The sequence below is a fragment of the Hyla sarda genome, chromosome 11 (genome assembly GCF_029499605.1).
Source record: "Hyla sarda isolate aHylSar1 chromosome 11, aHylSar1.hap1, whole genome shotgun sequence".
Lineage (NCBI taxonomy): Eukaryota > Metazoa > Chordata > Amphibia > Anura > Hylidae > Hyla > Hyla sarda.
Genome location: NC_079199.1, coordinates 22,758,976 through 22,784,929, shown reverse-complemented (window position 1 = coordinate 22,784,929; position 25,954 = coordinate 22,758,976). Strand labels below are relative to the sequence as shown.

Here is a 25,954-nt window from a genome sequence, read left to right as displayed (position 1 = left end):
ATAGTCTATGGGATTTTTCTAATAGCCGTTTTAACCCGTTATAGCCCGTTATTCATAACGGACGTTATTTTGTGACGGAAGAGAGTAACGGGAGAAATACCGGGCTATTAGCGGCGGCCCCTGGCTACTGAAATCAGCTGGGGGGCTGCCGAGTATGGAGCAGGCTCGGGTCAGGCCTGCTCCATACACCCTGAGCGTCTGTGTGAGGTGCAGACTTGAGTCCCATGAAAGTCTGCGTCCGCTCCTGCACCTCACACCGACATAAAAAAAAGGGTGGGGGGGATGTCGCTCCGGCCCTGCTTACCCCATATAGGGCTAAATCTATGAAAAATTCACCTGCCCAGTGCTCGGAACTACATGTCACCGATCAGCCCAGTCCTCCAGTCTTTTACTTCCTCTACCAATCAGCCCAGTCCCCCATTCTTTTATTTCCCCTACCAATCAGCCCAGCCCCCCATTCTTTTATTTCCCCTACCAATCAGCCCAGTCCCCTATTCTTTTATTTCCCCTACCAATCAGCCCAGTCCCCCATTCTTTTATTTCCCCTACCAATCAGCCCAGTCCCCCATTCTTTTATTTCCCCTACCAATCAGCCCAGTCCCCCATTCTTTTATTTCCCCTACCAATCAGCCCAGTCCTCTATTCTTTTATTTCCTCTACCAATCAGCCCAGTCCTCCATTCTTTTACTTCCTCCACCAATCAGCCCAGTCCTCCATTCTTTTATTTCCCCTACCAATCAGCCCAGTCCTCCATTCTTTTCCTTCCCCTACCAATCAGCCCAGTCCCCCAATTTTTTATTTCCTCTACCAATCAGCCCAGTCCTCCATTCTTTTACTTCCCCTACCAATCAGCCCAGTCCCCCAATTTTTTATTTCCCCTACCAATCAGCCCAGTCCTCCATTCTTTTACTTCCTCCACCAATCAGCCCAGTCCTCCATTCTTTTACTTCCCCTACCAATCAGCCCAGTCCTCCATTCTATTACTTCCCCTACCAATCAGCCCAGTCCTCCATTCTTTTACTTCCTCCACCAATCAGCCCAGTCCTCCATTCTTTGGGCTCCTATACAGGTCAGTCCAGTCCTCCATTCTTTGGGCTCCTTTACTGATCAGCACTGTGCCAGCTTGCACAGTGTTGATCGGTTGAGGAACTCAAAGAACGGGAGACTTAGCAGTGGATATTACTTCTGGTAATAGAATTCACAAGACAAATTTGAACATCTGACCCTGGTAAAGGAAAAACTTTAGATAAAGTAATTGTCTGTAACTGAAATCAATGATCTTTCTTACAAAAACAGCTCCACACCTGTCATCAGGTTGTGTGTGGTATCACATGTCCGCTCCTTTTACTTTGATGGAACTAAGCTGCAATACCACTCACAGACTGAGGACAATAGTGGTGCTGTTTCTGCAAGAAAACAACTCTGTTTATGTAATCCTGGGTAACCTTTTACTGAGGATCTAGTAATTTAGCTATAATTATGGGATGTGTGGAATATTTAATCTGTACTTTTCAGTAAATGCCTCAGATTTTATGAGTAGCAGACAGTACGTTGCATTCATTGGTCTGACTCGCCTTTCATTTGGTGATTTAGTTTGCAGGAATACAAGGACATTCCAATGGACATTGCTCAGCTGCCACATTTGCCTGAAAAGACATCAGAATCCTCAGAGACGTCCGACTCGGACTCAGACTCCAAGGATAATTCAGGTAAAGAAGATGTGAACATAACAATTAAAGCTGCATTATTCTTCTCTAGTGCAGAAAATGTGGAGAGACTGAGATATGAATCAAACCCTAGAAAGTATACTTTATTCTGCTCCTGGCATACTTATTGTTATATTGTCTTGGAAATGGACAAGCTTTTAACCTAACTACAGCACATGAATGGGGACCTTCCATTCACATGTTAAAAAAAAAAAACTAAAAAAGGAACATGAGGAGTAGCCCTTGGGATGGACAAGAATTATTGTCACTTTGTACTAATGAAACCATTGCGCTTGTCTACTACTGGAATGTGGAAAGAGAAGAAAAGTGATAGGCATAATATCAAAGTATCTTTACAAAAAAACAAAAAGGTAAATTGATAACCCCATCAGTGCCAAATATACATCTATTTAAGAATATGAACTCAGGTTAAAAGAGTTGTCTGATGATGAAGCCTATTTTCAGCTGTCTAATCAATGAACATATATTGTTACATACAGTTGTTTTACTATCAGTCTGTGGTTTTATTTGCTTTCCTTGATCTGTTGGCTACATTAGCCCAAATTCATGTCTGGTAACGACACTCTAGCCGGGAAATTCAGCCAACTCTATTTCCCTCACATTATACATTCTTGACTATAGCCTCTCCTACTACAAGATATAGTTGGCTGAATTCCTGTCTAGAGTGTACACAGGAACAGGAAGTTGGGCTAATGAATACAACAGAGAAGACAGTTTGCAGACAGAAGAGACATGACACAAGTTTTGATCCACTTTGATCGGTTCAGACCCCCACTGATCAGGAGAATGAGTATGGAGAAGCTTGCGCTTTAGTCACTGGCTTTAAGTGGTCTCTATCCATCGGCTCCATTATAGGTCTGTGCAAGCACCTAGTAAATTAGGACATAGATTGCTGCGAGCCAAGGAGTCAAGTGCATTCTAGTGCACTTCTCCCTACTCGTTCTAATGATCGTGGGGGTCTCGGCACTGAGATATGTCTCTGGGATATGTCAAACAAAATGACAGGGACACTTAAATCAAGGTGGATAAGAGAAACTTTTTTACCATTGTCAATTTGAAAATATTTTTGATGCTCCTTTGCTGGCCTGAACAATAGCAGGATTTCTTCCACCAAGAGGATGCAGGTATTGAGCTTCTAAGCACTTCTGAACAGGTGTACATTTAAAAACCTAAAGAGAATCTGACACCTTGTTCACCTGCACTAAACCCAATATACTGGGTTATAGTATGGGTAAACAGCTTCTGGCACTGTAATCTTTAGCTGCATTGCTCTCCAGCACGCAATTGAGGCAGGGAACCAGCTCCCCTGTCTCCTCCATATGCCCCCTAGGCCCCGCCCCATCTTTATTATGCTAATTAATGCCACGGGTGAGCGCACTATTCTCTGTGCGCTCACCCTTTAATTCATTAGCATATTAATGAAGGGGGCAGGGCCAACGAGGGAATATGGAGGAGACAGGGGAGCTGGCTCCCCGCCTCCAAGTTGTACCTTAATATTTCATGTAGAATCAAAGCTGATGACTTGCAATTTAATGTAGGTATGTAAAGCTTAGAAAAGAATAGTAATAAAGAATAAATTTTTTGTATAATGAAAGTTTTACCGAATTATACCAGTGAAATTTTGAGCAAAAAATAATGTTGTGATTTTTCATTTTCACAGAGGATAATGATAATCCGAAGTCAGATGGAAAAGGGAACCTGTCTGAGCAAAGTGAGGATCCAGAACCTGACCGTAAACAGCCTGGGCAACATTCTGATCCAGAGATGAATTGTGATGAAGAAGCGAACAGCTCAAGTGATGCTTGTAGTGAGGAGAGTGAAGAAAGTGAAGACTGTGAGGTTAGGAAGGCAGCAGAAGAGATGGAGCATGAAGGGCTAAGTGCATTAGGGAGTATTACTGCTCTGGGGGCACTTGGTCCTATGCACATTAAAGTAGAGCGCTACACTGAGAGTGAAACCGACATGCGTGGACCTGAATCCCTGAGCTCTGACAGTGCCAAAGACTCTGAGAGTGGAGAGGAGGAAGAAGAGGATGAAGAGGAAAGAACAATCTGTGTCACTGGTGTTCTCAGTAGACATCAACGAAGAAAAAGGAGGAGGAGAAAGAGTTTAGGACAATGTGGTGGCCGCAGGAGGCGCCTGTCTGGGGGATCCAGCCCCAGTGGGTTAGAGGGCACGTTGGGGGATCCTCCAAGACTTCTTCCTTCCACTTCTCCCCCATCAGGCACCTGTACTACGTCATCTGTGCTGAAGATCAAGACAGAAATGGCAGAACCTATCAACTTTGATAATGACAGCAGTATTTGGAATTTCCCACCTAATCGAGAGATCTCACGCAATGAATCCCCTTATAGTATGACCAAGCCTCCAACAGGGGGTGAGCACTTCTCCCCCTCCCCATCATCCTCTGCCGCTGCACCTCCAGCCCTCCATGTCTCCATACCAGACTCTGTTCTCACACCCCCAGGCGGGGCTGAGGGAGCTGGTCGCAGCAAAGCGCAGTATTCCGGATCCTCAGGGGGCTTGGGTCCTGTCAACTCAGATCCACTTTCCCCTCCACTCTCTGCCTCACCTCGCGAGAAACCTCCTCAAACAGGCGGCCCATCAAATTCTCTTCTGTATGCAGGAGAATTAGAAGCACTACAAAGGCTTCAGGCTGGCAATGTGGTCCTTCCTCTTGTGCATCGTGTTGCAGGAACCCTTGCAGCCACAGGAAGCAGTGGACAGAGGGTGTACACCACAGGCACCATTCGTTACGCCCCAGCTGAGGTGACACTGGCCATGCAGGGCAACTTACTCCCTAATGCCCACCCTGTGAACTTTGTGGATGTAAATGGTCCTGGATTTGGTCTAGACCCCAAAACCCCAATGGAGATGCTGTACCACCATGTACACCGACTAAACATGTCTGGTCCTTTTGGAGGAGCGGTGACAGGTGCTGGTCTTACCCAAGTCCCTGCTGCCAGTGTCTTCACTACAGCTGAAGGAATTTTCTCCTCCCTTCCGTTCCCAGTGTACAGCAATGGTATCCATGCAGCACAGACTCTAGAACGTAAAGAGGACTGAGAGGAAAAAAAGAAAAACAAATGAAGGAGAGAAGGAGGAGAAAATGGACAGACTTCAGAGAGTAGAGAAAGACGTTATATAATAATTCAGAATGTAGGTGGCTATATACTGGTGTTAGGGGCATCTAAACCTGGCCACCCCATGTCTCCTCCGCTGCACCCTAATCCAAAGCCGCTAGAGGAGGTGTTCCTTAAGAGTTAATCTTAATGCTTAATATCCTCCTCTAAAACTTTTTGGGACCAGTAGCCCTGTCTTCCGCACCTCATACTTAGCTGGGCTGCATAAAATAGATGTTCCTCCATCAGCCCCCTTTACCGTGGCTTTGGTTTAGCTGGCAGATGCCTCTCCTGGGGACCGCTCGCACTGTGCCCGTTGCTCCATCACTTAGAGGGGGGAGCAACGGCTGCGTTCTGATCCTTTACGTAACGTATTCCAGCACTTTGACTCACACCTCAAATTCCCTCTTTTCCGACCCTAGAAACCTTTACGGGCTTCTTTTACTCCTCACCCTGTCACTGCCAAAATACTGAGACATTTGTTCACACATGTTATAATGTTTATTTCTCAGAATGTTTGGACCTCTCCTTCTCTGCTGCTAGACCTTGGAGCCATTCACTTTTAAGTTGCCAGAGGGGCAGTGCCATGCATACTGCTCTGGCAAGGAAAGAGTTGGCAGGCATGCACTACAGGATGATGGAAATGTAATGAGCCTCGCATTAACCCCCAACATTGCAAAAAGGGTGTTGACTGAAACAGTCTGTACAACAGCTGTGTATTGATGTACCAAGATGCCTTGTCTTTTCAAGGGAGAGGTTATGGGTGTGTAGATGAAGATGTTATGTCACACACACACACGCGTCACATGCAGGAAAGAGAGTTTACCAGATTCACATACTACAAGACGTATGTATAAATTCTCCTACCGCAGGATGTAGTTTAGGTGTTTGATGCCCAGCTGTTACAAAGGATTGTGATAGGACTACAAGAACACCTCCAAAAGAGCAGTAGGTTCTTCAGACCCATCTTGGTAGCCAAGTTGCAGTTTTGACTGCTCATTGTCAATACAAAGTACAAGGACTGTTTTTATATAAGTTTACGTACAAGCTATTGTTCCCCTTTCCAAAATCTTCCAACTTTACACTGTTGCCCAACATCCAACCGTAAGACACTGTAACAAATGTTCTTAGGAGGACTTAGTCCTCGTTGTATGAAAAACAACCATTGTCTTTATCCCCCCCCCCCCCCTTAAAAATGACGTTTCTTGGAGAGCCGTATTTTTAATTCCCATAGGGTGAGTACTTCAACTCTAATATAGCTGTGCCGGTCTCATTCTTCTCTTGTCTTTTAGAGAAGGTTAAGGAAAAATGAATGTAAGCTCTTTTCTTATCATTTGAGGAGCAGGTGTTAGGATCGTAGGCAGAAGTTGGTGGAGATGGTGTTAGTTGGGTTGGAAGACTGGAGGGACTGGAATGGAAGCAGGAAGACTTTGTCAGGAGTTATTTCAGGGGGGTTAGAAAGATAACGCATACCTCAGATATTTTATGCTTTTTCATTATCTTCTCGAAAACCCCAAAACAATTGCGGGTTGAGCCGCCGTAAGGGGCGATTTGTGGAGGAGCAGTTCAGGTTTGGCCGTAAGATGACTTATTGCCACAGAAGGATAATACAGCCAACACTTCATCTGGGGCCCCAGCCTCGGAGCGACAGGATTAATAGAAATTGTCTGTTTGACTGGGAAAAGTCTGAAGAGAATAATGTCCAAGTTTTCTGGTTTAACTTGCTCTAGGAAGACTAGAACCCTTCCCTAGTAGATCAGATACACTATTAACCCTTTCTTGGATGAGGACAGGGGGAGACCTTTTACCTTTTAAATATGCCAATTTTTTCTTTACTACCAGGGAGGCTTAGAACATGGTACCCATAGGCCACTAAAGCCATTCTAGTGTTCAATCCATGCCCGCCATTAACAGTACAAGCCAGGTTGTTTGCCCAAATAAATAATGATAGTGGCAGAACGATATGGGAACAGTGGGTTACTTTGCAGACTCCTTTTTTTTGCACAAAACACTTTACTGACCCGTCATGTTATTTGGTGTTACATGTTGCGTGTCCTCACCAGCACTGTGTTTCTCTGTTATACTTTACAGTAAATGGAGGGTTAAAAAAATAAGACGTAGAAGTCATTTTAACCTGCATATTTTTTTACCATATATGTTTTCTCTTGCTTTGCTTCTTTCTATCCCCTCCCCCCCATCTTAAGTGCTCAGACAGGGTTTACAAACCCTAGTAAAGAACTAACACGTAGAAATGTTTTACCGTATTCTCAGTCAGAAAAAGTCTCTGCCGAAATTTTTTAACACGTAAGAAAAAAAAATTGAAGTACAACGAAAGTTCGGGCATTGACCTTTAATTTGGTCGCCAGAAATCTGAAAGGGGGGTGGGGGAGGGGAATCTGAGTTATTCAGAAACCAAAAGTGTGACGTTTTATAGCGTAATGGGTTTTTATTTCTTCTTTCAGTCTGTTTGGCAGCTTATCCGTGAAAACATCTATTACCAGGTGTGAGACTTTGTAATGTGTTGCTTCGTGTATTAAAAAAAAGAATAAAAAACACAAATCTAAAAGAGGTTTAGAGAAAAAAAGACAAAAAAAAAAACCGAACCATTTCCGAACGTGTCTTTTAGCTGTCTCATTCCAATTTCAACGTGTGTTACAATATGCAGTATATTCTAAGCTAATGTGAGTGTTTATATCTGTTGTCTTTCTCTGTGCTTTTAAAAAACTGTAGTCTGGGTCTGTCACGTTCTTTACTCCCTGTGTGTCAGTGAATCGGTGGTACCTGGGGGCTCGTGGATGTTTGTATAGTGGCAACGCTGCTTTCACTGTTGGTACACCCTATGGGTAACTTTGCTCTTTTTCCTTGTTTTTCTTTTTGGCTATCGCTTTTACTGTTGTGAAATTTCAGTACTCTGTCTTAATGACTGTTCTGTAATTTTTTACCTATGTTTCATGTCTGTCTTTTCCTACATAAACCAGCGAAAGATCATTTTTGAGACACAATAAAATAAAAAATAAAAAAAAAGCCGCCTACATGCTTGTGCGAGGGAGGGAAGGACAGCTTTTCTTCTTTCCCCACATTGAGATTAGCATCTCTGCAGCCTGAGAGCCGTAGAGAAGTTGATCTGACATATCAGTAGCTCGGTGTATTTTAGCATCTAGTCTATCTAGAGGAGGCTCATTAATGGTGATAGAAACATTTGTCGCATTTAGTACACTTTTATCTAGTCCTGTCAGTCTACTTTTACACATTACCAGTCCATGCAGGTCCAACTGTGCCTGATGCAGAGTTGTAAAGCCATCAAATCTCTAGGAAGCATGGCAGTGAATGCTTGTTCATTTGGTTGCCCAATTTTCTGCTTTGTTGCCTTCCATAAAGCCAGTGTTTCCCAACCAGGATGCCTCCAGCTGTTGCAGAACTACAACTTCCAGCATGCCTAAACAGCCCACGTTATCAGTACCACGCATGTTACATACGGCATCAGAGCTTTGCTCATTTTATATGGTATTAGAACCATACTCATAACATACAGGATCAGAACCATGCTCATTACATACAGTATCAGAACCACACTTATTACATACAGTATCAGGACCGCGCTCATTACATATGGTATCAGAACCACACTTATTACATACAGTATCAGGACCACACTCATTACATATGGTATCAGAACCATGCTCATTATACACAGTGTATCAGAAAAAGAGAGCCCAACCTCAAGGATAGTGAGAAATAGTATAATACTTAATAATGTTTGACTAAGACCATGCTTCAAATAACGATGATATTTTTATTAAAAATGATATATAATAGATAAAAAATTCCCCTCACAGGGCCCTTGTGTGAGGAATATTATATAAAATACACATACAGTAGCATATATAATCATTCATAATATGTGGACAATTGTTAATGTATAGCCATCTGATAGCCGTCTGGAAATATTCAGGCAATGTTAAGCCAAATTCTTGTATTGGTAATGCAATACTAATACTTGACCCCTTCCTCGGTAGCTATGAGGAAGGGGTCAAAGCTATGAGGATGGGTCGAATACGTAATGCCAAGTACCCTGAAACGCGTTTAGCTGAAAAAGACGCATTGCGATTTTGTGGACTGTAAGTCTATTAGTCCGAACAAGCTATATGGAGACCTTTTTGGTGATACTACAATATACCTGCTGCTCATCGTGATCCATCTGTTATCTTCGTGATCCACTATTGTGATCCATCCACCCGTTTCAGAGATCCATCTGCCGCTCCTGTGTTCCACCTGCCGCACCTGTGCTCCACCCGCTGCTCCTGTGCTTCACTCACCGTTTCCATTCTTTGCTGATGTCAGACACTGACACCACGAGGAATTGCCATCCGTGAGAATACACGTATCCTCAGAATCTCTGTGCGACATTCACCGGGTCCAGCGTAGTCTGGACCAGCCGCACTTAGCGCCCGCAAGCACATGAAGGTCAGCCTGTGTTCCACAACGAAAGAAGACGGCATCTATAGCGACAGCTGGTAATTTTGTGTAACACAGTACAGTGGCAGGATTTTATAATTAACATATGGACATATAACTAGTATTGCATTACCAATATATGAATTTGGCTTAACATTGCCTGAATATTGCCTGACTATCAGATGGCTATACATAAAAAATTGTCCACATATTCTGAAAGATTATATATGCTATTGTATGTGTATTTTATATAATATTCCTCACTCAAGGGCCCTGTGAGGGGAATTTTTTATTTATTATGTATAATTTTTAATAAAAATGTCATTGTTATTTGAAGCACGGTCTTAGTCAAACATTATTAAGTATTATACTATTTCTCACTATCCTTGAGGTTGGGATATCTCTCTCTTTTTTCGATACATATTATAGCACACCTTGGGTAGGGTGTTTGCCCATTTACCTCGGCTAGTGAATAATTGTGAGCTGCACCATTCTTTTTACCAGTGTGTTTCTTCATTACGCACAGTATCAGAACCATGCTCATTACATACAGTATCAGGACCATGCTCTTTACATATGGTATCAGAAATATGCTCATTAAACACAGTATCAGGACCACGCTCATTACATTCAGTATCAGAATTATACTCATTACTTACAGTATCAGGACCATGCTCATTACATACAGTATCGGAATCATGCTCATTACTTACAGTATCAGGATTGCGCTCTTTACATACAATATCGGGGTCAAACTTACATATGGCATCAGACCCTGGTTGGAAAACGCATTAAGCTGTAGGGTAACCAAAGTCATCACATCGTAAGGCTTCCAAACCATTGCCTGATTTCCTACATTGTTGCCTTCCATTAAGCTGTAGGGTTAACCTAAGTCATAATGGGGGGGGGGGGGGGGGGTACCTTATTGCAACCCAGCAATACATGAGCTCGATAATCTCATTTCTCTCTTATCTATTGCTGCTTTCAGATAGTCACATTAGAAGTATGCATCCTACATGTCGAGAGAGGAAAATTTTAAAAAAAAAAGATTAATACGAACAACACCTTTCAAGCCTCCTCTGTCATGGCCTTTTGTCTCTTCTTGCAGGGAAGGGGTTAGCATGATCTCGTGTCCTTGACCCCCTTTCTCTTCCAGAAGATCCAGCCATAGATCCCGAACCAGAAAACACTCCTAGAAATGGAAATGAGTCAATACGATGACTCCCTGCACATTCTTGGTGGTTGCAAAACACTGAAATCTCACGTCAAAGTTTTTTTGTTCTTATCCTTTGTCTTCCATTCTTGTTTTTTGTTTGTTCTTCTTCCGTTTTCTTTTTTTTTTATATATATATTTTTTAATAAGTGTTTGTGTTGTGTCGAAGATTAAAAAAAGATAATAATAATATTAATAATAATAAACTATTGAAGGTTATTTCTGGTTATTTCAATTGAGCAAGTTTAACAGCTGCTTTCAAAATAAATTGTCTGACAAATTTCAAAAATGACAAAAAAAGGTCATTTTTTTTTTATTTGTGACGACTGTGTCTGTGTGTTTTTAACTATTTCTTGTAAATTAATATGAAAACTTTATGAGGTTGGTGCCACTTTGGTTTATTACTCAATTGAAAAAAGGGAGGGTTAATAGGAAATAGAATAAAAATTGTACCTGTAAACCCAGCAGTGTTACCAACTTAAACGTTTAAAAGTATATATATTAAAACGTTAAAAAAAAAAGGGAAATTGTGGGTACGTTTTATTGTGTTTTGAAGACTAACTCAGTTTTAACTCAACGTGCCTCATCTGTTGTAAAAAAAAAAAAAAGATAAGATAAGATAAACATTATTTTTCCATTAACCATCAAATTAATACGGTGCAGAACAAAAAAATAAAAAATAAGCAAAAAAAATTTAAAATCTGTACATAATTTCATTTTTTTAAACAAGGTTCTTTTTTATACTATTCTAGGCCTGCTTACACACCATACATGCTGTCTTTTATGTAAATTAATTTTTGATTCATCCGGCAGGTACCATTTTCATAATAAACTTTACATTTTGGATTTGTTTGCAGTTTTGGCATCTTTTATTTCACACATTAACACCATCCTGATCAAGAAGAATCTTATTGCTGGGTCATACGGGAAACTTAAACACTCTGTTTGGGTGGTTTTATGTCTTCAGGTATAAACAGGGCATTATGGTTACCATAGGTCGAGTGTAAAGGAATGTTATGGTTAAAAAAGAAACAAAAACATACCAACTACCAAAATTTACATATGTTCCTCTTCTTTTGGCGCTAACTCTGTTTTTCAAAAGGGGAAAAAAAAATATTCCAGATTTTATATTTGTCCTCAGGTATTTAACGTATCTCCTAAGAAAGGTCTAGTGATTCAAGGGCTTGTGCAACAGGTTTATAATCCAACTAACAGAGGTCACAAATTGGTTGAAAAAATGGATTAAATGACCTCAATGACAGCTATCACTGGTCTATTTTCAAATGGATCCCAACGAATCCTGACGGATCTCATTGGCTTTGTTTTTACCAGGAGATTCTGTATTTTCAAAGGTAGGAAGAAAATGACCCGTGACAGGGAGTATCAAAAAAACAAGTGTGAACAGAGCTGTTATTTGAATGACAAAAATATGGCGCACACAAGTTTTGCACTCTTTTTACCAATGTATTTCTGCCATTCTGTAGCAGTGGTCATTTTATCATACATGATGACATACCAGGGTAAATGCTTTGTTAAATGGAATGATCACGTGTATAGGGCGGATAAATTTTGTATTCAGATATGTTTTGCTGCTAATTATGACATCGAACAAACAAAAAGAAAAATGTGTTATAAAAGTACGTTTAGGGCTGGGCGGTATGACCAAATGTGTGTATCACGGTATTTTTGTAACTTATGGCTGTTCCACGGTATATAACGGTATTTCTTTCTACCCCCCCCCCCCTCAATCATGTGACCTGTGAGCGCTGTTCTGCTCCCCCCCCCCCAAATCATGTTGCCCGCCAGCGCTGTTCTGCTCCCCCCCCAAATCATGTTACCCGCCAGCGCTGTTCTGCTCCCCCCCCCCCCCCCCCCCAAATCATGTTACCCGCCAGCGCTGTTCTGCTCCCCCCCAATTAATTCAGCCCAGCGGGGTACTACTCACATGTCACCCGCGAGCACTGCCCTCCTCCTCTTTGTTGGGGGCCGCTGGCGCTGGAACTCTATACTGTAGTCTCCAACCTGCGGACCACCAGATGTTGCAAAACTACAACTCCCAGCATGCTGGGAGTTGTAGTTTTGCAACAGTTGGAGGTCCGCAGGTTTGAGACCACTGCTGTACACTGTATCCCTATGCCCGGGCTGCAAAAGATAAAGAAAATAAACTTTAACTTACCTACGTCGGCCTCACGTTGTTCCTTGGGACTGGAACGTCGGACAGCTGTCAGCCTATCACCGGCCGGAGCGATGTCCCGCCCCTGTCAGTGATAGGTTAAACGCACTGTCATGTAAGAAGCCGGCCAGAGCTCCTTACATGACAGTGGGCTCAGCCTATCCCTGGCAGGGGCGGGACATCACTCCGGCCGGTGATAGGCTGACGGCTGTCCGACGTTCCAGTCCCAAGGAACAGCGAGAGGCCGACGTAGGTAAGTTCAAGTTTATTTTCAAGTTTATTAATAAACTTGAACTTACCTACGTCGGCCGCTCGCTGTTCCTTGGGACTGGAACGTCGGACAGCCGTCAGCCTATTACCGGCCGGAGTGATGTCCCGCCCCTGCCAGGGATAGGCTGAGCCCTCTGTCATGTAAGGAGCTCTGGCCGGCTTCTTACATGACAGGCCGGTGATAGGCTGACAGCTGTCCGACGTTCCAGTCCCAAGGAACAACATGAGGCCGACGTAGGTAAGTTAAAGTTTATTTTCTTTATCTTTTGCAGCCCGGGCATAGGGATACAGCGTACAGCAGTGGTCTCCAACCTGCAGACCTCCAGCTGTTGCAAAACTACAACTCCCAGCATGCCCAGACAGCCGTTGGCTGTCCGGGCATGCTGGGAATTGTAGTTTTGCTACAGCTGGAGGTCCGCAGGTTGGAGACCACTGGTGTACAGTATAGAGTTCCATCGCTGGTGTGAGATTTTTTCACAGGTTTTAATTTTTCCCCTCAAACCGGCGGCCCCCAACAAAGAGGAGGAAGGCAGTGCAGGGCGGGTGACATATGTGAGTAGTACCCCGCTGGGCTGATCATTAATTGGGGGGAGCAGAACAGCGCTGGCGGGTAACATATTAGTTCCCCGATGTGGGGACAGCGCTGCACTGGGCTGATAATTCATTCCCAAGGGGGAGGGGCCCAACCGGTATTGCGGTATGGGAAAAATTTATATCGTGCAGCCCAAAAATTTCGGTATGAAACGGTATACCGCCCAACCCTAAGTACGTTCACTACAATAAAGGGCCTAATATTAGCAAACTGTAGGGGGTTGTCTGACCACTAACCCTTATCTGCTATCCACATGATAAGTGTACGATCATGGGGCTCACTGTGATCTGTAGTACAGGGTCCGGAATCTCCCAACAGAATGGAGTGGCAGCTGTGTGTGTGCTCCGCCATGTTAGCTGACAGAGATAATGGAGTACAGTGCCATGCCGTGGATAGCAGATAAGCGTTAGGGTGTATTCACACTACCTTTATGTTATACAGGGACTGGATCCGGCTGGGAAATGTGCCAACCGGGCGCTCCCGTATCCCAGCTGGACCCGGCCCCATCTCATTCATTTGACTGAGCCGACTGGAGTCAGATAGGGACTCCGGTCGACTTATTTTTGCCCCGTATCCGGTTTTGTGACCAGACTGAAAACCATGGTATGAGCACTTCTCTCTCTACTCCTAATTTCTCTCCCTATATACCCATGAGCACTTCCCTCTCTACTGCTAATACCTCTCCCTATACACCCATGAGCACTTACCTCTTTCTACTGCTAATATCTCTGTCTATACAAGCATGAGCACTTCCCTCTCTACTGCTAATACTCCTCCCTATACACCCATGAGCACTTCCCTCTTTCTACTGCTAATACCTCTGCCTTAACACGCATGAGCACTTCCCTGTCCACTGCTAGTACTTTTCCCTATACACCCATGAGCACTTCCCTTTCTACTGCTAATACCTCTCCCTATACACCCAAGCATTCTGCTAGCATTTAAAAAGGCTTAAGGTTTTAAAAACAAATAATTTACAAATCTGTATAACTTTCTGTCACCAGTTGATTTGAAAATATTATATTTCTTCAGAGCACCCTTTTATGGTAAGAACACCCCTTTCAAGTAGATATGTCAGGTAAAAAGGCTATAATTGTGTGAACAGCATGTTACAATGCATTCGGAAAGTCTTAAGACCCTTTAACTTTTTGTAATGTTATGGCCCCATTATTATGCACCCAATACCCCAGCAGAATGTTGAAATGCTTTGCTAATTTATTGATAAACTAAAATATTGCATGGACAAGTATTTAGACTCTTTTAGACTTAGTTAAAGCCCCTTTGTAAATTATTCCGGCCTTCAGTCTTCTTGGGGATGAGGCCACAAGGTTTACACATCTGGATTTGGATATTTTCTGCTGTTCTTCTCTGCAGATCCTCTCAAGCTCTGTCAGGTCATTTTCAGGTCTCTTCAGAGATGTTCTAAAAGTCAGGGCTCTGTCTGGGCCACTCAAGATCTAAAACATAAAAATAGGGCGCTCCATAGCGTAGTATCTTCAAGGTAATTAATAATGGGGAGCTAAACAATAAAGATTGTGCTTACCCCAAAAGGTTGTGTACCCCATACACAACCATGGAAACAGCTTAAAAAGGTAAGTGTCCTGCAGCCTTTCCACCAGAGTAACCAACGATGTATAGAGGATGCTTGCTTCAAAAGGGTGGATCAACAATGCGCTGGACATAATCAGGGAGTGTGATATGGAAAGACTTTTATTATCCAGAATGCAATGCGGTTTGCAGCACAGCTGGCTGCTTCATCAGGCATCATGATGAAGCAGCCAGCTGTGCTGCGAAACGTGTTGCATTCTAGGCAATAAAAGTCTTTCAAGATCTCACTTCCTGATTGTGTCCAGCGCCATGTTGATCCACCCTTTTGAAGCAAGCTTCTGCCAAACATCGGGGGCCACTCAAGGACATTCACAGCATTATCCCTAAGCCGCTCCTGTGTTGTCCTGGCTTTGTTTAAGGTCATTGTTTTTTGGGAAGGTGAACCGTCAGCCCAGTCTAAGGTCCAGAGCACTCTGAATCAGATTTTCATTAAGAATATATTAATCCTGACATCTCTGCTTGTCCCAGCTACTGAAAATATTCCCCACAGCATGATACTGTATAGAGATGGTATTGGCCAGGTGATGGGCAGTGCCCGGTTTCCTGTAGACATGGTGCTGCCCCCACCATGCTTCACTGTAGGGATGGTATTAGGCAGGTGATGGGCAGTGGCTGGTTTCCTGTAGACGTGATGCTGCCCCCACCATGTTCACTGTAGGGATGGTATTGGGCAGGTGATGGGCAGTGCCTGGTTTCCTCCAGACGTGATGCTGCCCCCACCATGATCACTGTAGGGATGATATTGGGCAGGTGATGGGCAGTGCCTGGTTTCCTCCAGACGTGATGCTGCCCCCACCATGATCACTGTAGGGATGGTATTGGGCAAGTGATGGGCAGTGCCCGGTTTCCTCCAGACATGATGCTGCCCCCACCATGATCACTGTAGGGATGGTATTGGGCAGGTGATGGGCAGTGCCTGGTTTCCCCCAGACATGATGCTGCCCCCACCATGATCACTGTAGAGATGGTATTGGGCAGGTGATGGGCAGTGCCTGGTTTCCCTCAGACATGATTCTGCCTCCACCATGATCACTGTAGGGATGGTATTGGGCAAGTGATGGGCAGTGCCCGGTTTCATCCAGACATGATGCTGCCCCCACCATGATCACTGTAGGGATGGTATTGGGCAGGTGATGGGCAGTGCCTGGTTTCCCCCAGACATGATGCTGCCCCCACCATGATCACTGTAGGGATGGTATTGGGCAGGTGATGGGCAGTGCCTGGTTTCCCCCAGACATGATTCTGCCCCACCATGATCACTGTAGGGATGGTATTGGGCAGGTGATGGGCAGTGCCTGGTTTCCTCCAGACATGATGCTTAGAATTAAGGCCTAAAAGTGAAATCTTTGTTTCATCAGACAGGGGAGAGGGGGTCATGTGTTACTGAGGAGAGGCTTCTTTCTGGCCACTGTTCCATAAAGCCCAGATTGTGGAGGCTGCAGTGATGGTTGACCAACTGAAGGTTCCATCTCCACCCAGAATATTTGGAGCTCAGTGACCATTGGATTCTTGGTCCTCTCTCTTTCCAAGGCCCTTATCCCTGATTACTTAGTATGTAGGGGTGGCTGTTCCAAATTTCATTTAAGAATTACGGAGGCCACTCTTGGAAACTTTCAGTACAGCAGATTTTTTTTGTATTCTTCTCTAGATCTATTCCCCCCACACAATCCTGTTTATGAGCTCTACAGACAGTTCCTTCCGCCTCATGGCTGGGTATTTGCTGTGAGGCCTTATATAGACAGAGCTGTGTCTTGTCCAATCATCTGAATTTACCACAAGGTGGAGAAACATCTCAAGAGATGATGAAGGGAAATGAGAGGAACCAGAGCTAAATGTCAAAGCAAAGGGTCTGAATACTTATGTCCATGTCAAATTTTAGATTTACATTTTTAGTAAATTTGCAGATTTTTCATTATGGGGTATTGTGTGGAAAGTGGTGGGAGAAAACTTGATTTTTTTTCTATTTTAGCCCAAAGTCTTAAAATGTGAAAAAAGTTAAAAGATCCTAAGACTTTCTTTCTAAATGTATAAAGCAAAAAAACTTAAACTGTAGGGTGCAGCTTTTATAACAACGCAGGAGAAGTCTAACATAATGGGGTTATCCCGGATTTTTTCATTGATAAATGTGGCTGTTTCTGCAGTACCAAACACAGCCACATGTCTTTTGATGGCGTCCTGTCAGTTCTCCAGTGAGCGCTGTCCCTTGTTCAGGTCCAGCTGATGAATGGACAAGACTCGGGACGCACTGCATGGATGTTGTGTATTCAGAACATTTAATATAGACGGCTCCTGTATAGTTTTAAAATAAAGGGTCTCTCTATCCTCTGTACTCTATCCTGCTCTGAATTCTTTTGTGAAAATAGAGCATTTATTTTTCCAAATTCCGGCAACATTTTAGCCCCGCATTGGGGCACATAGAAAATACACAAAAAATGTTCAAGCACCCCCCACGCAGGAGGCGTGCTGGCCGCAGCGTGACGTCGCAGCCGACACGCCTCCTCCATGTATCTCTATGGGAGAAGCGGGGATACAGCGTTCGTGCCTCCCCGCCTCTCCCATAGAACTGTATGGGGAAGGGGCGTAGAGGGGGCGTCACCATCAACCTCAGAGAGGTTGACGCTACGCACATTAGCCGCTCACAGAGCTGCAATGCAGGGCCCTGTTTGGGAGATGGCGGGGGGTCCTAGCGGTCGGACCCCCCGCGATCAGACACTTATCCCCTATGCTGTGGATAGGGGATAAGTTGTATTTTGCTGCAGATGTCCTTTAAGTCATTTTGCAGCCATATTTTTACTGCTTTTAGAGCAGTTACCTGCTAAGTCCAGGCATGCTGGGAGTTGTAGTTTTGCAACAGCTGGAGGCACCCTGTTTGGAAAACACTAGGCTAGAATCTTTGGAAAGAGTTTGGGGAGTATTACTTGGAGAGAGTAGTGGATGCATGGAATAGCCTTCCTGTAGAAGTGTTCGCTTCTACAGGATAGGCATAAGGCTATGCTTCATATAAGATAGAGATAGGCATAAGGCTATCCTTCATATAAGATAGGGATAGGCATAAGGCTATCCTTCATATAAGATAGAGATAGGCATAAGGCTATCCTTCATATAAGATAGGGATAGGCATAAGGCTATCCTTCATATAAGATAGAGATAGGTATAAGGATATCCTTCATATAAGATATAGATAGGTATAAGGCTATCCTTCATATAAGATAGAGATCTGCATGAGGCAATCCTTCATATAAGATAGAGATAGGCATAAGGCTATCCTTCATATAAGATAGAGATAGGTATAAGGCTATCCTTCATATAAGATAGAGATAGGTATAAGGCTATCCTTCATATAAGATAGAGATAGGTATAAGGCTATCCTTCATATAAGATAGAGATAGGCATAAGGCTATCCTTCATATAAGATAGAGATAGGTATAAGGCTAGCCTTCATATAAGATAGGGATAGGCATGAGGCTATCCTTCATATAAGATAGAGATAGGTATAAGGCTATCCTTTATCTTATATGAGGGATAGCCTTATACCTATCTCTATCTTATATGAAGGATAGCCTTATACCTATCTCTATCTTATATGGAGACAGGTATAAGTATATCCTTCATATAAGATAGAGATAGGTATAAGGCTATCCTTTATATAAGATAGGGTCAGGGACTATTGGTAGTAATAGTGAGCAGACTAGATGGGCTGAATGATTCTTTTCAGCCGCCAAAATTTTATGTTTCTAATTGGCCTTGCTAATGCACATGGCTCCTCTCCTACATACACATTGGTGCTCCTGGCCCCCCGCCTCATACAAACTTCCGATCAAGGCCCTTCTCTCATACAGACTACTGCTCCTGGTCTCTTTTCTTATATAGACTATTGCTTGTGGGTCCCTCTTTCTAAGACTTCTGCTCAGCCCCCCCCCCCCCCCCCCAATACAAACTTCTGCTCAGCCCCCCTCCCCCCATACAAACTTCTGCTCAGCCCACCCCCCTTACAGACTTCTGCTCAGCCCCCCCCCCTTACAGACTGCTGCTCAGTCCTGCCCTGTGAAGCCTGTTCCAATGCACCCCCCCCTTCCTCACAGACTTCTCATGCTGCCCTCATTGCTTTCTCCTTCAGTTGCTCAATTGTGTCCTAGTTGAAGCTGAATAACATCTGATAACATCATCAAGGGTCCTCGATCTTCTTGCTGCTAAATGGATCCATGTAGTTTCACCTCAAAATCGTGGAAAAAACACTGAGATTTGCACAACCCATGACAAAATACAAAACTGTGCCTGTAACCTCTTCTGTTCCAGTCTGAGCCTGGCTGGAGGATTCGGTCCGGCTCAGCTCCTCTGACACTGTGGGCCCTGTAGCAGCAGCTATGGCTTCTATATTGGTAGCACCGCCCAGGGTAACATACAGGTTCTTCTCAAAAAAAATTGCATATTGTGCTAAAGTTCATTATTTTCCATAATGTAATGATAAAAATTAAACTTTCATATATTTTAGATTCATTGCACCCCAACTGAAATATTTCAGGTCTTTTATTGTTTTAATCCTGATGATTTTGGCATACAGCTCATGAAAACCCAAAATTCCTATCTCAAAAAATTAGCATATCATGAAAAGGTTCTCTAAACGAGCTATTAACCTAATCATCGGACTCAACTAATTAACTCTAAACACCTGCAAAAGATTCCTGGTTCATTACTCAAAACCGCAATCATGGGTAAGACTGGCGACCTGACCGCTGTCCAGAAGGCCATCATTGACCCAAAGACATTTCTGAACAAATAGGCTGTTCCCAGAGAGCTGTATCAAGGGACCTCAATGGGAAGGAAAAAATGTGGCAGAAAACGCTTCACAACGAGAAGAGGTGACCGGACCCTGAGGACAATTGTGGAGAAGGACCGATTCCAGACCTTGGGGGACCTGCGGAAGCAGTGGACTGAGCAGAAACATCCAGAGCCCCCGTGCACAGGCACGTGCAGGAAATGGGCTACAGGGGCCGCATTCCCCAGGTCAAGCCACTTTTGAACCAGAAACAGCGGCAGAAGCGCCGGACCTGGGCTACAGAGAAGCAGCACTGGACTGTTGCTCAGTGGTCCAAAGTACTTTTTTCGGATGAGAGCAAATTTTGCATGTCATTCGGAAATCAAGGTGCCAGAGTCTGGAGGAAGACTGGGGAGAAGGAAATGCCAAAATGCCTGAAGTCCAGTGTCAAGTACCCACAGTCAGTGATGGTCTGGGGCGCCATGTCAGCTGCTGGTGTTGGTCCACTGTGTTTTATCAAGGACAGGGTCAATGCCGCTAGCTATTAGGAGATTTTGGAGCACTTCATGCTTCCATCTGCTGAAAAGCTTTATGGAGATGAAGATTTCATTTTTCAGCACGACCTGGCACCTGGTCACAGTGCCAACTAAAACCACTGGTAAATGGTTTACTGACCATGGTATTACTGGGCTCAATTGGCCTGCCAACTCTCCTGACCTGAACCCCATAGAGAATCTGTGGGATATTGTGAAGAGAAAGTTGAGAGACGCAAAACCCAACACTCTGGATGAGCTTAAGGTCGCTATCGAAGCCTCCTGGGCCTCCATAACACCTCAGCAGTACCACAGGCTGATCGCCTCCACGCCGCGCCGCATTGAAGCAGTCATTTCTGCAAAAGGATTCCCGACCAAGTATTGAGTGCAGAACTAGAGATGAGCGAACTTACAGTAAATTCGATTTGTCACGAACTTCTCGGCTCGGCAGTTGATGACTTATCCTGCGTAAATGAGTTCAGCCTTCGGGTGCTCCGGTGGGCTGGAAAAGGTGGATACATTCCTAGGAAAGAGTCCCCTAGGACTGTATCCACCTTTTCCAGTCCACCGGAGCACCGGAAAGCTGAACTAATTTATGCAGGATAAGTCATCAACTGCCGAGCCGAGAAGTTCGTGACGAATGGAATTTACTGTAAGTTTGCTCATCTCTAATAGGAATTTGGGGTTTTCATGAGCTGTATGCCAAAATCATCAGGATTAAAACAATAAAAGACCTGAAATATTTCAGTTGGGGTGCAATGAATCTAAAATATATGAAAGTTTAATTTTTATTATTACATTATGGAAAATAATGAACTTTAGCACAATATGCAAATTTTTTGAGAAGAACTTGTATATAACAATAAAGAATGTTCACCACTGCCTCATACAAGGCTGGGTTCACACTACAGAATCCATGGCCAGAAAAATTCCAGCCGGAGATTCTGAGTTCGGCCATGAGCTCACAGACATTGCCATCCTGATAGACGGCATCGTCTGCGGCAAGAACATTCAGCAAGTTCAATCTTCTGGCGGAATTTTTAAAATTTTTCGCCGAAAATTCCGCCTAGAAAATTCTGCAGTGTAAATGGGTTAACGGAAAACCCAGTCACCCGCATTTTACCCTCAGGCAGCGGAATTCCCGACCAAAATTCAGAAGCGGAATTACGGTCAGAAATTTCATAGTGTGGACAAGGCCTAACTGGGTGCTGGGGACAAGTCTTTTTTTATCGATAAATTATAACATCAGATACCGTATTTTTCGCCGTATAAGACGCACTTTTTCTTCCCCAAAACTGGGGGGAAAATGTCGGTGTGTCTAATATGGCAAATACACCCCTATCGCGGCGGTCCCTGCGGCCATCAACGGCCGGGACCCACGACTGATACAGGACATCACCGATCGCGGTGATGCCCTGTATTAACCCTTCAGACGCGGCAATCAAAGCTGACCGCCGCGTCTGAAGGGAAAGTGACACTAAGAGGCTGTTCAGTCGGGCTGTTCGGGACCGCCGCGACCCCGAACAGCCCGACTGAATAGCCGGGTTAGTGCTTACAGGACACCGGGAGGGACCTTACCTGCCTCCTCGGTGTCTTCTCCGTTCAGGGATCCCCTGTATGGCCGGCGCTCTCCTTCCTCGTCATCAGGTCGTCGTGTACGTGTGTCGGCGTGCGTAACGATGTGATGGCGGCGACGGAGAGCGAGGATACCCGGCCGGCAGCAGAGACGTTCCGGAGCGACGGGGACACGGCGACAGCAATGGAGCGACATCCAGGGCAGCGGTGACGGGTCCGGAGCGGCGGGGACACGTGAGTATTACCTCCTATGCAGTGGTCTTCAATCTGCGGACCACCAGATGTTGCAAAACTACAACTCCCAGCATGCCCGGACAGCCAACGGCTGTCCGGGCATGTTGGGAGTTGTAGTTTTGCAACATCTGGAGGTCCGCAGGTTGAAGACCACTATTGGGTTCAAAATCTTTATTTTTTTAGATTTTGCACCTATAAATTGGGTGCGTCTTATACGCCGGTGCGTCCTATAGGGCGAAAAATACGGTATGTTTGCAATAAAAATGCATGAGTAACGCTGCAGGCTTCCGTCTGTCTTTCTCCTCCCGGCCACCAACGCTAAACTGCTTTTCCTGCCTGTACTTCTGGCACTGGCCACATGGGTGCACACCTGCTCTACTGGATTTAAAGGGCCAGTGCAAAACTCCTAATGTTTCCCTATCCATTCTGACCTAAGTCTATATGAGGCAGCTCTGCCCACTCTTTGCTGTCTGAGTAATGGTGTGGGTTCTTCTGTCCATTAGCAAAGGTGTTCTGATCCCGATCCTGCTTTAGGGTACGTTCACACGTGCGGATTTTCGCAGCGTATTTAGCTGCGGATCCGCTGGTGAAGGCCCCCGCTCTATGCTGGCTTTACATGTGCCTGCTGGTAGCGGCAATACACCACTACCAGCAGACACACTGCAGCGATGTGCGCGGCGTACTCTCACATCGCGGCCGCTCTCCCTGCTCTGAGCTAGGCAGAGAGCTCCCGCCATGTGCGAGTATACTGCGACTCGCACATCGCAGTGTGTCTGCTCGTAGCGGCGTATTGCCACTACAAGCAGTCACATGTAAAGCCAGCATAGAGCGGGCCTTCACCAGCGGATCTGCAGCGTAAAATACGCTGAAAATCTGCAAGTGTGAACGTACCCTTACTGTGTATTGACCTGTTTCTGTCTTCTGGTTACCATCTCTACCTGACCCACTGTCCCTCCTGTTGCAGACCTGGATAGCTGACTCTGAACTGGTGCTGCCTGCCTTGACCTTATTGCCTGGGACTGACTATGCCTCTTCCTTTCTCTGGTGTACCATGCTGATTTTCCTGTGTTTTACCTGGATTGGTGATAACGCATACTTGCCTGACTCCCTGGTGCCATGCATCAGTAGCACTGGGCCAGCTGATGCCCACTCTGGGACCACGCATATGGAGCCACCTGGTTTCTACTGGCAGCAGATGTCCAGTTTACACATCCTGGAGCCGGATGAAGGGTGAAGACCTAATGGGTACTTAGCTCTCAGGCATGGCCTAAAGCCAAACCAATTTGGGAGCACAGTAGGTTACAGTGGTCATTCTAAATATCGGCATGGGGTGATACAACAACGTCCTCTCCAATACTGGAATGGTAACAACCAAACACATCTCCAGCTATTGCAAATGTCTGGGATCTGTCCAATGTATTTCAATGGAGTCGGACCAAGATGCCCATAAGAACCCAGCAAGAAAGTCTACAGGGGCCAATTCTAGTGAGCACAGCCACCAAACCTGGACCACAACACTTGCCGGAACTCGTAACAACAGATAAGAAACAAGAAGTAATGAGATCTGGGGAAGGGTTTGTTCATCTTAATGAAGGATTTACAGATATAGGAGTAGGGATTACCAGCCATATTAAATTAAGACGAAAATACTTCTTGAAGTCAATCTCCTGTCACATTCACATCAGTGGTCGCCAAACTGTGGTCCTCCAGTTGTTTCCAAACTACAACTCCCAGTATGCCGGGACAGCCTCAGATTGTTCCCTATTGTTCTTCGATTAAAGGGGTTATCCAGGAATAGAAAAACAGAGCTAACTTTTTTTTTTAAATGCTCCCTGTCTGTCTCCAGCTCAGTTCCATTGAAGTAAATGGAGCCAAGTTGTAATACCACACCCAAACTGGAGACAGAGAGGAAGCAGTTTTTAAAGAAATTAGCTCTGTTTTTGGGGCCCCCGCAATCTCCTGTACAGGGCTAGTCCTACTTACTTGTCCCCGGCATGTTTCAGACCCCCCCCCCAAACTTCCTGGACATGGGCAAGCGACTGCCCGCTCAGCTAATCAACAGCTTAGGGGGGATATCGCTGCAGCCATACAGGAGATCACAGGGGGCACCAACGGTCAGGCACTTATCCCCTATCCTGTGTATAGAGGCTAAGTGTCTGATAAGATCCCTTCCCCGGACTACCCCTTTAAGACAAAAGTATTGCTACCGGAGAATAGACATTAGACTGGTCAATTTGGTGGTTGAACTAGAAATGTAATCGACCAAATATTATAACAGGCATTCAGAAGAGATAACTTTATATGTGTTAAAAAAAAAATTATAAATTGATATTAACAAATTAACCACTAGGGGGCAGCAGTAGCTGCCGAATAAATATACATAAAAAATAAACTAAATGTGACATGAAATGAAGACATTTCTATACAACACTCTACGCCAGTGGTTTCCAAACTGTGGAGGTTTAGATGTTGCAATACTACAACTCCCAGCATGCCCGGATAGCCGAAGGCTGTCCGGGCGTGCTGGGAGTTGTAGTATTGCAACATCTGGAGCTCCACAGTTTGGAAACCACTGATCTATGCTGTAACATAGACTGCAATCCTAATGCATCCAGTCCTTATACAAATGACATGATATGTATAGATCCCTAATATTTAGGATATGCAAACGTTCAAACTGTGGACTTTCGGATGTTGCAAAACTACAACTCCCAGCATGCCCAGACAGCCAGCGGCTGATGTGAACAGAGCCCTAGTGGAGTTGCTCCAAAAATGTGCAACTTTTTTAAAATGTCTCATATAATAAATGTAATTAAAAACTTACTTCACTTAAAGGGGTGCTCCACACCCCTTATCTCCTATTCAAAGTATAGCAGCCCAAACCCCCCTCAATCTCCGGGCCGGCACCCCAGCAATATGAACATTTATGTTCAGAACGCCGGCTTCGGGTGCCCGTGATGTCACCTGCCCCATTGATGCCTATAGGAGAGGGCATGTAGGCTGAGCTCGACCAAATAAATGTTCAGAATGCCGGGGTGCCGGCCCGGAGTTTGGGTTGGGGGCGGGTGTCCCAGCAGCTAGAGTACCACTTTAACTCATCCCCTTTTATACTAAAGCCACAATGATGACTAAGACACAGTAAAGTCCCACATTTTGGAGCAAATCGAGAGTTTCACAAACAGTGTGAGTGTTTACTGACAGGCAAGCCCTGATAAATTGTCCCCTTAAAGGGGTACTCCGGCGCTTAGACATCTTTAGATAGGGGATAAGATGCCTGATCGCAAGGGTCCCGCCACTGGGGACCCCCGGGATCTTGCATGCAGCACCCCAGTTAAAATCAGTCCCCGGAGCGTGTTCGCTCCGGATCTGATTACCGGAGCATGACGTCACACGCTGCCGGCCCCGTGGTCGCCGGTAATCAGACCCGGAGCGAACATGCTCCGGGGACTGATTTTAACTGGGGTGCTGCGTGCAAGATCCCGGGGGTCCCCAGCGGCAGGACCCCTTTGGATAGGGGATAAGATGTCTAAGCGCCGGAGTACCCCTTTTCTTTCCTACAAGTCTGTGATGCTAAAACAATCCAGATACCTTTTTGTTTATGGATGTAAAGAAGGAGTCTTAAAAATACTATTGCCTCCGGCAGTGTTTCCCAGCCAGTGTGCCTTCAGCTTTTACAAAACTACAACTCCCAGCTTA

At 44.8% G+C, this 25,954-nt stretch overlaps 2 protein-coding genes across 12 annotated transcripts in view; one reads left to right on the top strand and one right to left on the bottom strand.

Annotated features, from left to right (window-relative positions):
- Positions 1 to 8,627, top strand: part of NPAS3 (neuronal PAS domain protein 3) — a 464,246-nt gene extending 455,619 nt beyond the window's left edge. For all 10 annotated transcript variants that reach the window (XM_056547020.1, XM_056547019.1, XM_056547023.1 and 7 more), the window contains 2 exons: positions 1,594 to 1,709; positions 3,388 to 8,627. In XM_056547020.1, coding sequence (XP_056402995.1) covers positions 1,594 to 1,709; positions 3,388 to 4,793 — 1,522 coding nt within the window. In that variant the 3' untranslated portion in view covers positions 4,794 to 8,627. The remainder of the gene's footprint in view (positions 1 to 1,593; positions 1,710 to 3,387) is intronic.
- Positions 8,628 to 9,626: 999 nt separating this feature from the next.
- EGLN3 (egl-9 family hypoxia inducible factor 3) overlaps positions 9,627 to 25,954 on the bottom strand; it is a 37,198-nt gene continuing 20,870 nt past the window's right edge. The window contains exon 6 of one of the 2 annotated variants that reach the window (XR_008849009.1): positions 9,627 to 11,104. The gene's annotated coding sequence lies outside the window, so the exon portion shown is untranslated. Of the gene's footprint in view, positions 11,105 to 14,763; positions 15,010 to 25,954 lie in introns of those variants that run through there. The other variant, XR_008849010.1, reaches the window with a different exon arrangement.